Source organism: Aplysia californica, unplaced genomic scaffold (genome assembly GCF_000002075.1).
Source record: "Aplysia californica isolate F4 #8 unplaced genomic scaffold, AplCal3.0 scaffold00027, whole genome shotgun sequence".
NCBI lineage: Eukaryota > Metazoa > Mollusca > Gastropoda > Aplysiida > Aplysiidae > Aplysia > Aplysia californica.
This window is the reverse complement of record NW_004797297.1, coordinates 1,374,131-1,386,598: the sequence shown is the minus strand read 5'-3', so window position 1 is coordinate 1,386,598 and position 12,468 is coordinate 1,374,131. Positions and strand designations below refer to the sequence as shown.

Below are 12,468 nucleotides of genomic sequence, written 5' to 3'. Positions count from 1 at the left end.
AGAGAGAGAGAGAGAGAGAGAGAGAGAGAGAGAGAGAGAGAGAGAGAGAGAAAGAGATCTATAAGAATCACAAACTCATAGAAAGCCTGACTGAACAAATATACGCCTACACAATGTTTTGAATGTGTGCCAAGAGGTTATTGGTGTGTGCTTTGTGCTTGTCCTTAGTCCTTACTCACTTTAAATTTTGATGAGAATTGTTTTGCTGCGGTGGACCGAATCCGTTCTTTCAAACTATCTTTCATATTTTTGTTTTCCAATATGGCTGCGCCCTGTGTTGATTGTTGACATATTTGAAACCCTGTCAAGACAGCCTGTTCAATCATCATGGTGATTGCAATTGGATTTGAAGGAAGTGCCAACAAGTTGGGCATTGGCATCGTGAAAGATGGGGTAGTTTTGTCAAATCCACGACACACGTATATTACTCCTCCTGGGCAAGGTACAGCTTTTTTGGATTTTGAATAGGCTAGTTAGGCTTAGATGTCAGTGATGTGATTCAAAGTGATATTTTGTGTGATGATGAAACATGAGAATGTTATTTATTATAAATTAATATACATGACATTCTTTAGTCTTCAATGTGCACTTCTTCTTCTAGTCTCGTGTCTTAGAAACTAGATCTAGATCTAGAAGACTAGAATCTAGTAGTATGTAGTTGGCCACTTTGACTTTAGTTCTGACTTTACTTTAGTAGTCTCATGTAACCGTTGCCATGCAGTGTATGTATGGAGACCTGTCCAAAACTGAAATCTGTCATAATATAATAATTATTAAATCTCTCTCCTCTCTATACTGTAAATGTAAAAATTGTCTAAGACTTAAGACTAAGTCACGAAGTAAGACACTGAGTAACCTGCTCTCTATAGCGTGTAAAAAACCCCCACATTTTCATCTATGTCCCCATTTTCGAAGCGTGACGCATTAGTTTGCATTAGGCCTCCTTTAAAAGTCCCCACGATCGTCCTTATAGTACAAGCTGCAATAGTCTAACAGGCAAACAGAAGTTTGTAAATATAGTTTTTCTCAAGTTTCCGTTGCTTGCTGAGATTATGGTTAAGATAAGTAACGAGCACAGAGCTTTTTGTACTTACAACATTTTTTCACCTCCAACTCATTTTGTAAGTTTCACACAGGAATGGTAACAATGTTAAAGTGCCCTTAATACCTTCTTTGATGTCAAGGGGTGAAATGGTCCCTCAGTTAGGACCTGTAGAGAATCAAAACAAAAAAATTCCCTGACAAAACGACCACTTTAGATCAAACACACACTTTTCGCACCCCTTTAAACGTCACCAGGGTGCAGAATTCGGAAGATGAGCCTCATGAGTTGTCTGTCTGTAGACGATGTCTACAGCAAGGACTTTCCTACATCTCAGCGGTCCACATTTTTAAGGCATATCTTCATCTACAACTGCTTATTTCATTCCTGTTCACGAAGCTGACATGAATCAGAGGATAGCAATGTGTTCATGATTCCTCGATCATCTTTAAAAGCGTGAACATTCCTGTATGACCTTTGATTCCTTGGCAAAGGCCATTTATTCACATTTCAGGATATGTTAACTCAACAAATACCTGTTTTGGCAACCTCAGCTGCCACCCTTCGGTCTCTAGAAATAACTCCACTCTGAAAGGAGTACAGTATGTGTAGCTTTGAGTACTCATGGTTGAGAGGATCTTTGTTTTTGGTCACCACTGAACATTACGAACGACGCGTTAAAATGTGACGAGTCCATAGGAGGACATATATAAAAAGCACTAGTTCTCAGAAGTCCAGAATTAAAAATAAATTTCTAAACCTTTGTTAGAGAAAAGGAATATTATTGTTTCAATGTTACAGGGATGGAAAGATTAGATTTAAAAAGAAAAGGAAGGGAAAAAGCAAATCAATCATTTTATGAATCTCCCTAAATTACAAGATAAAGATCTTTTAAATTGGTGCATTTTGTGTCTTTAGGTGGTTTCAATAAAAACCATTTCTGTTTTTGAAAACTAGTTTCTTCTTTACGAATTTTATGTGAAACAAATTCATTTTCAATGAGTTCATTTATCTATTCCAAATTACAACATTCTAGTACAAATTTTGTGCTAGATATTCAGAAAAAAAAATTGTACACTTTTTTTTTGTATTTTAAGTTTTCAACAGATGACATCACTTAAAATATCTCCTTCCCCTGTTGTGTTATTATTCCAATGAAAAAATACTTTGAATGGAAAAACAAAGTTTTTCTCTTATTCACATAATGATAGGTAAAACTTTTTCCCCCAGTTTTAGTCCAGATTTGACCAAAGCTTCTCTATGCATTAAGTGATCTGTGCAAAATTCATAGTTATTTTAAGAAGGATTGGGTTATCAAAAACTAAAAATTGCATGGTAAGTTTAATTGTTTCAATTTTAGAAAATGCTTTTTGGTCTCTTGTTTAATTTGCATGCTTGATAAAGTATCAAGTGTTATTTTTTACGTGATGTTGTATAATATATAAATTAGATTAATTAAAGCTCTTTAAAACTGAAACAAGTAAACAAAAAGTTGCCAAATTAGCTAAAAAACCCACATTTTCTTTGATATCAATATTTTGATGAATGTTTGATTTTATCACGATGCCACACATGTACTTTCTTTGTTGGAGTATTTTGTTGCTGTTAGATTATAACGGCTAATTAATAGACACATCATCGAATAAAAGATTTGTGTTATGGCGTGGTAGAATCAGGCGCTGGTCAATTTTTGGGCATGTATGGCATCATCTGAAAGCTGGCTGACTTATTTGCCTTGTTTCCAATAAAATAAACATCCATCTATCTTGAATACTACTCAAGATATTTGCGATTGAAGGAGGTGAGGTCGCCATTTTTCAGTGTTGAAGTTAGCGAGAAAATGGCAGCCAAAGTTTGGAAACTTCAATAGCTAAAGAGCCTCTGAAAACTGAAAAATAACACATTTTGTGCCTTTAATCAATGTTTTTCAGTAACATTCACATGGAAATTTGTTTTTATATGGCGTACAAGAGGTTACGGCAAAAAATAAAAATTTGATAAAATTTCCTAACTGTCGGAAAAATGCCTGTTTCTCCGATTTCGTTATTTTGACGAGTGCCTGATTTCACCAAGCTGCCTAACATTTATTTATATAAAGATCATGTCTTAAATCGAATTATTGCAAATAGGTTTTTTTCTATTTATACTTATTTGTAATAACACTTTCAAACTCCGTGCTCCTGTTTCATTATAAATATCTGGCTTCATCTGTTGATGATGGCAAATCATGATTAGCTCAATGTACCGAGGCGGTGGATCATATTGTTGTTCTCTACGTCCTGGGATTAGTCAAATACTGGGAGTTGTTTGAGATAAGGTAATGCTTATTCTTTACTCAGTGCCTTTTACTTTGATTGTAGGTTTCCTTCCCAAGGACACGGCTCGCCACCATAGAGAACATGCGCTGTCTGTGTTAAAGCAAGCTTTGGATGAGGCTCAGATCAGCCCAGAAGACATCGATGTTATCTGTTACACAAAAGGTTTTCACATTGTACTTTCATTATTTGTTTTGGTTGAAGGTGAACCCCTGGACATGAATTGGAAAAAGTTGTTCTCATAAAAATTTAGTATAGAATACCTTTGCTGTACTTTTCTGATCCAGCGGCCATCTGAGTTCTAGCCCTTTGGTCTGTCGATATGGCAAAGAATTTACATGTTTGTATTAGCTGCGTTTTGAAGCTGTAGAGTGTATTCAACATATATAGAGGTAAACACTACGCAGGTCGCTACCGCTAAGTGCAGGGTAGGTGAAGAGGTGGTGTGATACTGTTTCATCTTGGTAGTCGCACAGTGGGCAGGCAAGTGGGTATCTTTACAGGTCCTGTTTAGGTAGGAATTCTTTGGGATATGTTGTGTTTGCAGGCGAAAGTTAGGGACTTGTTCTTTTCTACTCAGGGAATTAAGTGCACCTTTTGAGTTGGGAGCAGTTATGAAAAAATCATTTTATGAGCTTTACTCATGTTGACACGAGCACTGTCCAGCTTCACAATAATCTTTGACATTACAGAGATACTTTGAAGAAATATTTTATGTTCAACAAATGTAGAAAAATGTTTTAGTTATTTGGTTGGATTGTCGCCTGAAAATCACTTCTAACCAGACTGGTAACCTCTGACCACAGATTGTTTGAATGTAATAAAGGCTGCTGGCTAACCTGTATTTTACACTTTTGTGTTGGGGAGGGAAAAGAGTTAAATCTATGTGTTGAACCCTGAAAATAAGGATTTTCAATTTTAAATGCATATTTCTAAGTTATTTGTCTTCTTTCAATGAGGAAGGAATCATTATAAAACACCAATGCAGAGAAACATGATTTTAGAATCCTTTAACTGGTCTTTAGGGTCATTCATTTTGACAAGAATGTCATATACTAACACATCTTCTCAAACTGATGGAATGAAGCTTGTGTCTAATATTCCTCAGGACCTGGCATGGGCGCGCCTCTCGTGTCTACTGCTCTTGTTGCTCGTACTGTGGCTCAGCTGTGGAAGAAACCTATTGTAGCTGTGAACCATTGCATAGGACGTATCTTTTTATTTGCTGATTTTTATTAAAATTGTAGCATGTTTGGTGTTATTTTTTGTTCTAGTGTCTTGAATGCAAGTCATTTTGTTTCTACTGTGATTGTTCTCCTTTTACTATTAAGTCAGCATTGCTTTTATTTTTCTCATTGTATAGGTTAGTTGATAAAACATCCTTTGTCGTAAGGACTTGGTACTTCTGGCCAAGTGAAACATTTGGTAGAACTGAGACCAAAAACTTTACACTTCACTATTATCCGGAAAAAAACTTAATGTCAGCATACTCATGAAGCAGAGGTGTGAGGTAGGAAAAGAGACTTCAGTTATTATGTACCCCTAGATAACAGAGGGGGTGACGAAGAGTGAGAAACAGATTCCGAAAGCCTGGATGTAATGTTGAATCCTCCTACTTTTTCAATAGAGCATTAAGACTGAAAGTGATTCTCTCTCACAAGTCAGAGTAGACATTTGTTGTCGAATATTACAAGGTTCACAGTGTGAAGTTTCTTAATATTAGTTTTTGTTTGTTTGTTTGGTAAAAGCTTTACAGTGCTCGCAACTGTATGAGGTCATATTATGATCTCGCGAGTCACAAGTTAGTAATGTTCACTCTAAGCTTAATGTCAGGGGTTTGTGGTTTCAAAAGAAAAGTAAGCTAATCTACATCATAATTAGCACTTATCTCGTGCTAGCTGTGGTTTGCCTTTTCTATCTTCAGAAAAACATCAAACTGTTACATTAATCTAGCAGCTTGGACTTTGCTGCACTTCTCATATACACTCAGAGGTCTAGTTAGTGGAATGACAAGGCCATGACTTTGTGTGTTCTAAGAAATTCATATGAATACTGGCAGTAGTACCATGACCAACTTAAACTGGTGTAATGTTACAATTCATGGTGAAGAGAAAGATTGGCTCTGACTTTGTGATTGTATGGCTGTGCTTTAATTTTCCTTGACATATCTCAGACATTGAGATGGGCCGGCTGATTACAGGTGCTCAAAACCCGACAGTTCTCTATGTTAGTGGTGGAAACACACAGGTAAGTGACTTGTCGCTTTTGATATTTAATCATACAGGAATGGACTTTTAATGACCAATATATAGAGGCACCTGCCATCTTTAGCTAGGAGCTGTTTTTGTCTCTTTGTCAACTGTCACTGAATTAATTTTTCCTTTTCTTATGTTATTGGAACTTATATGAGTATTATGAGACATTTGTTAATTGATGCTAGATTTGGGAAGTAACCTTGTCGGAGTAATTACAATATTCCAAGAAAATTCTGTGCTGACATTAATGATTGACTGTGGTTCTAATATTCAATTTCTGTTCTTAGAATGGATGCTCTTTAAAAAAAAAGACATAGGCCTTTATTTTTTTCTTCAGGTCATCGCATACTCAGAGAGATGTTACAGAATCTTTGGTGAGACTATTGACATCGCTGTTGGCAACTGTCTGGACAGGTTTGCCAGGGTCTTGAAAGTGAGTTGTGCTGGCTCTTAATTTGTTGAAAGTGTTAATTGAAATGATAATGCACGGAAATCTTTGTTTGAAGAGATTGAAATGTTTCAGGAAAAAAAAATAGCTGTTAGCCAGGGAAATATTGTGTAAAGTTCTGAAGGCAGTAAAAAGCAACACTACCCATTTTGCTTTCACCTCATCTGGAGTCAAGTATGATTTGTCTTCTCTACTTTCTTTCTCCACGAAATCTAAGATTGTCTGTAGAGAGGAGCCAACCACCCACCCATGGTCCATGCCTACCCAAGGTCTCCCCCAACCCATCCTCTTTCCTGTTTGACCTTTTTTACTTACTTTATTTTATCCTTCCTCTAGGCTCTTGCACCATCTAGGGTGTCGAGGGGAGAAAGAGCTTTCGGTCTCTGGCAAACTGGATGGCCTAGCTGGGTGGGGTGTTGTGGGTCTTCTGGGTATCCTTCGCACCCTCGATCCAGGTCTTATTTGGTCTTCCTCTTGCCTTGTACCCTGATATCCTTGATCTTTCATTGCAGATTATCGCCATGCCACCAATGATCATAAATGTTATTGTTATTCATTCATAGTATGAAATGTGTTTTGATTATCCTCTCTCTCTCTCTCTCTCTCTCTCTCTCTCTCTCTTCCCCCCCTCTCTCTCTCTCGGAACAGTACAAGCTTTCTCCTACATTTCTTTTTAAATAAGGGCTGAACTTTTAGTTGTGATTAGAAGTTAGTCTCAATACTGCAGTGACTCTTGATAAGTTAAAATTTATCGTGAAGTTGAGATGAAATAAATCAAGGAACAATAATAATTAGCCAGACATTACATTGAATCCTTTGTTTTGTTTCAAACGGAATTGCTGAAACCTTCAAAGCTCAGTGGCTACTGGATCCATTACTTGGGTTGTATAGCTGATGCACAGCGTAATTAATTTTCACATAGATATGGGTCACTTTTGTTCTCTTTTGTCAATAGACTTACTTTAGTGGGTGGTTTGCGCGTGCTCTGGTGTGGTTTGCTTCTTCTTTCCTATCAAATAACTGTAGTCCTTATCTTCCCACCTCCTTTTTTGTGTTTGTTACTCGCTTGTAACTACTCTAATATTCGGCACATGTATGACCTTATTGTGTTGCAAGTGCCGTAAAACCTCTACTAAAACTTAAGACTTTGTTTACTATTACACCAGTTTTATGAAGTTTGTTTGCTTTGTTTGGGGGGGAGGGGGGGGGGGGGGGGGTGAAATCTGCTTTCAAGATATATGAGAGATGAAAGGTTAATTTTGTCCTTGCTCCCTGGTGTAAACATTTCTTCTTGGATGTGGTCGAAAAGCACCACTGGTAGGTATGCCTGCTGTTATCTATGTCTTTATGTCTTATACTTGCTCAGCACTAAATGTGTGTGAGAGTGTTATTGTGTAAAAGAGCATCTCTTTTACTCAAACTGATTATTTTTGTTTCAGCTCTCGAATGATCCAAGCCCTGGGTACAACATTGAGCAACTGGCAAAAAAGTGAGCTTTACAATAATACTTGCTCTAAGTCTAAGTTCTTTTGTGATGTATGACTATGACAGAATTAGAAAGATAGAATTTTTCTCTTTTGTGCAGTTGTAGATATATTTAGTTGAATACTTATTTCAGATGCTTTCAAATTGGTCCCTTCATTGTCAGTGAAGTTGTTCTAGACTGATGATAGTAGATCTGTACATATATTCATATGCTTGAACAACTGCATTATTCAGGGGGGGGGGGGAGAATGTCATTTTTTTTGTTTCTACCGTTGAAATCTCCTCTTTTCTCTCACTAATTTTTCTTGGTGGGTGGTTGGCGGGTGCTTTGGTGTGGTTTGCTCCTTCTTTCCTGTCAGACATCTATCGTCCTTATCTCCCCTTCTTCTTTTTTATGTTTGTTACCCTCTTGTAACACCTCTAATCTTCTGGCGCTCATATGACCTTATGCAGTTGCGAGCGCAGTAAAACCTCTACTAAAAAAAATAATTCTTCTTGTACCTGTTGAAGTCTCTTGTTTTGACCTTGAATGAAATTAATCAAATTGGTTTTCTTTCTTTTTTGTTGTTAATTTTCAGGGGATCAAAGTTTCTGGAAATGCCATATGTGGTGAAAGGCATGGACGTATCCTTCTCTGGTCTACTGTCGTACATAGAGGTCAGTATGTAGAATAGTTTTTGTACAAGCTCATGTCTCTGTATGTGTATCTGTATGTGTGGTTGGGGGGTGAGGGAGGAGGAGGCAGAGAGACATAATGAGTGAGAGGGAGAAAAATGCAATGCATTAACGCTCTTAACTTTTATGATTTTGTATTCATATATACAGTTGAACCTGATCTGTGGGTGGTTGGCGGGTGCTCTGGTGTGGTTTGCTTCTTCTTTCCTATCAAACATCTAACATCCTTATCTCTCCTCCTTCTTTTTTGTGTTTGTTACTCTCTTGTAACACCTTTAATGTTCAAATCTTATATGACCTTATTGTGTTGCAAGTGCCATAAAACACTTACTAAAACTTAAAAAAACTCCCAAACAAACCTGCTCTGCCAACCAACTGTTCAAGACAATCACCTGTATAAACAACCACTCCCCACTTCCCCTTTGTATATTATAATGACACTGTCTAAGAGTACTACCTGTCTATGGGTGGTTGGCGGGTGCTCTGGTGTTGTTTGATTCTTCTTTCCTATGAAACATCTATCTTCCTTATCTCCCCTTCTTCTTTTTTATGTTTGTTACTCTCTTGTAACACCTCTAATCTTCTGGCGCTCGGATGACTTTATGCAGTTGCAAGCGCCGTAAAACCTCTACTAAAACTTAAAAAGTACTAAGAACCACCTCTTTAAGATGATGACTTTTCTTCTTGACTAAGGATGGTGGTCTTGAACAGGTTCTACAATTAAGTCAACTCTTGAAACTGAAATGTAATACACATCACTATGTAAGTTGAAATAAGAATATTATTATTCTACATTGACAGGAGAAAGCTCTCCGCTTGCTGGAGTCTGGTGAATATTCCGCGGAGGACCTTTGCTTCTCCTTGCAGGAAACAGTCTTTGCCATGCTCATTGAGATTACAGGTAGGATTGCCATTTCAAACAGGCTGAGAGATATGGATAGTTCTCTGTCTGTTCCATCATTTGGAAGGCGGGGGGGGGGGGGGGGGGGGGGGGGGGGGGGGGTGGCTGGTGGCTGTGTGCTTCTCACCTGATTTGATGCTATTCATACGTCACAGCCTCCCTGGTGTAAGAATGGCTTGTGGGCGGTTGGAGGGGGTCACTGGTAGGTGTCCTCTTACTTCTTTTCTTTCCCTCTATTGTTTCTGTCTCTCTGTCTTATTTCTTCCCGACAATAAATGACTGATATTGCACTGATGTTCACCTCTTTACTAGGACAAGGGGGAATGGCTTAATTTCTGTATTACACTGTTTACTGTCTAGCAAAGTCCACTGTTCTTAGACTGGATTGTTTGCAGATGTAGTGGTGTCTTTACATCTTGTATACATATTGCTGTAGTGTTACCATTGTTCTTTATTCTCACTGGCTTTAACTTTAAAAAAATTTGTGTACTTTGATTGTTCATCTCATCCCACTGCAGCCCAAACATATGAACTGATGTACATGATATTGACAATTGAAGCTCTGATATTGAAACATCTGCCTGAAGACAAGCAGAACAGTTCTGAGATATAGGATATTTGAAAGTCAGTTCTGAACTACTGTGATTTTTTATGTGTGTATCTTTGGAGTGCGAAAATTGAATCTTTAAGTTACATAATTTGATGAAATGACAAGCGAGGAGATTGGCAAAGGACACAGGATCAGATAAACGATGTAACAAGTCCTAAAGATGTCTCTGAACTTTTTTTCTATTGTATTGTCCCACAGAGCGAGCCATGGCACACTGTGGGTCCCAAGAGGTTCTCATTGTTGGTGGAGTTGGATGTAAGTTGCACTTTTGTTGAGCAGTATATTTTGTTTATAATGAGGGTCATGCCTGTCGTTTCTAAAGAAAAAGAACTCTTTCACTACCATGAGCGGTGTTTCATGGCTCATGTTATTCCCAATGCTGGACCGTGAACAGTGTTTCATGGCTGTCCAATTCCTGCTTCAAAACCACACCTACTTTTGTCACAAGTGAAACTGAAATCTCAGGCTGAAAAATGATAATTTTTAGTAATATGTTGAAATAGGTAATTATTTCCCGTTTATTTTCATGTATAATACATGTAGCTAATATTGAAAAGTAAACTCAGAGTCTTTAATTTGTCCCTGGGGAGGCAGAATCAGAAAGTAAGTCACTGATAGGGCCTAGTCCAGGTGAGGAAAACCCCCTGGTAATGAAAGAGTTAAACAGGTCCTCTGTGATCTTGATTGCACTAAGTTAATTCCAGTGTTTGTTGTTTATCTCATGTGAGAAAGTTCATGTTTTTGTGCTCACTTGTGAGAGAGTGTATGAGTGTATCTCAGGTAGAGTCTGTTGATGCGTATGGATTATGTTGATGTATATCTACTTTCTGTGATTTTTATAAAAATTCAATGGTTCCTCCTCTTACAATAATTTTGATTGTGTTGCAGCTTTAATTTTTTCAGACCTCTGTACTTGATTTACATCTCTCTTTCATTGGTTGATTTCAAATGCTTTTTATCAAGGCTAGCTTTTTTTTCTCAATACAGGCAACAAACGACTGCAAGAAATGATGGAAATTATGGCCAAAGAAAGGGGTGCAACTCTGTATGCTACAGATGAGAGGTAACCTTTGAAATTGCTTGCATGTGGCTGGAGAGGGCATTATATTTGTGGCTTAGGTTTGACATTGATAGCCTTTACTTTTTTGCTTTTTGTTAAAAGTCGCAACAGGAGCCTTTATTATTTCTATCACTGCTCTGTCCCTGGCATGCTTTGTGAGTGAGTGTAATCCCTCCCCAAAGGGGAATTGAAGCTCATGGCTTTATATGCGGGTGAGATCTGCATGTTCTGTAGCAGTAGGAAAATGTCTAGCTAATTTTATTGATCCCTGGAAATTTGGGTCATAGAAGCCATAATGATTTTAATTATTTGACAAACTATGAGGGAATCAAATTTTTGGACAAGCTCCAGGATGTCCTGTTGGTTGCCACTTTCTAGGTATATTTCTGGCATTGGCACATGCCACATTTCTTGACTTTTAGGGAGTTGATCAGGCTTTATTAACAAACCCTCATTCAATATATCTTCTGTCTATGTTTTCCTTGATTTTTATTTTTCAATGTTTTCTATTTTGGGCAGTCTGCACATTGTCGCCTCAGAACTGTTTTGCCTTAAGTCCCTCTTTACTTAAGTACACTTTGGACAAAATAGTTCTGAGGTGACAACATGTCTCTCTTTCTTTTTGAAAAGATTTTCACTTGCTAGTCACATATTGTTGACTGTGAGCCGAAATGCCAAGAATACTTTAAAAAATGAGGCTTTCACGTATCATCTTCTCTTGTCAAACCAAAAAATCTGCTGTTTTTATTTCCACAATCGCTATTCTTGTATGTTTAAGTCTGAGATATTTCCTCTTTCGTTCAAAACAAGAATGTGACTCGTAGTTTCTTTGGCTTTCTTCTGAAGACATTTTTGTGTCAAATATGAACGTTTTCAGCAAGATCTGTATGCAGTAGGTGCACCTGGTTTAAAATTTCAGATGTTTTTTATATATGGTGTAGTTACATGTACTGCACTTCTTCACATATTTTATCTTTACAATAACAAGAGTTTGAGGTACGAATATGTCTGGGCCTACATGTTCTCAAATCTATTTGACTTGTGAAATCATTGAAGCTAGATAAAAGCTTCATCATGTTGAGTTTACTTTGTTATCCCTAATTAGTGTCATAGTATTGCACTGAAGAGGTACAAACTGAAGATTTGATTTTTCACAGTGGGACCTCAAGTCATGAACTTTTAGTACTGTTAAGTACTTCAAGACTTCAAGTTTTTTAAAGTGTATAGGGAAAAAGCCCCCCTCCTTGCTTACTGAAATGTAAATTTGACCCATATGTGGCAGTGGTTTGTGTTAATTTTTTCTGTCTGTCCCCTCTTGATATGTTACCGTAATCTCTTCTTGTGACTGTCAGATTCTGCATTGACAACGGTGCAATGATCGCTCAGGCTGGCTGGGAGATGTTCCGTACGGGAGTGACCACACCACTGGAGGAGACATCTTGTACTCAGAGGTGAGTGTAGGTGTATCTAGTTGACTTCTTGGCTTTGCCTATGTCGTAGAAAGGTGACAAAAATTCTGCTTCACATCACTTTTTAACTTTTCACCACTGTTGATTTGTAATTCCATAATATGTTTCATGTTAAGAGCACAGAGCATTGCATAAGTGGATATGCGCTATATAAATGCAATACATTATTTATTATTATTATTTGTTCAGAATGATGAAGTAAAACATA

The 12,468-nt window shown here is 37.5% G+C and overlaps 1 protein-coding gene across 1 annotated transcript; it reads left to right on the top strand.

Annotated features, from left to right (window-relative positions):
• Window positions 1–243: 243 nt before the first annotated feature.
• LOC101845382 (probable tRNA N6-adenosine threonylcarbamoyltransferase) lies at window positions 244–12,242 on the top strand (the record flags this gene model as incomplete). The annotated part of the gene is given in 11 exon segments (XM_013090146.2): window positions 244–442; window positions 3,403–3,522; window positions 4,466–4,567; window positions 5,531–5,604; window positions 5,950–6,045; window positions 7,500–7,549; window positions 8,124–8,202; window positions 9,022–9,121; window positions 9,930–9,986; window positions 10,719–10,794; window positions 12,144–12,242. Coding segments are annotated over 11 exon segments (968 nt in total), but the record flags the coding sequence as incomplete, so codon positions are not given.
• Between the last annotated feature and the right edge of the window lie 226 nt (window positions 12,243–12,468).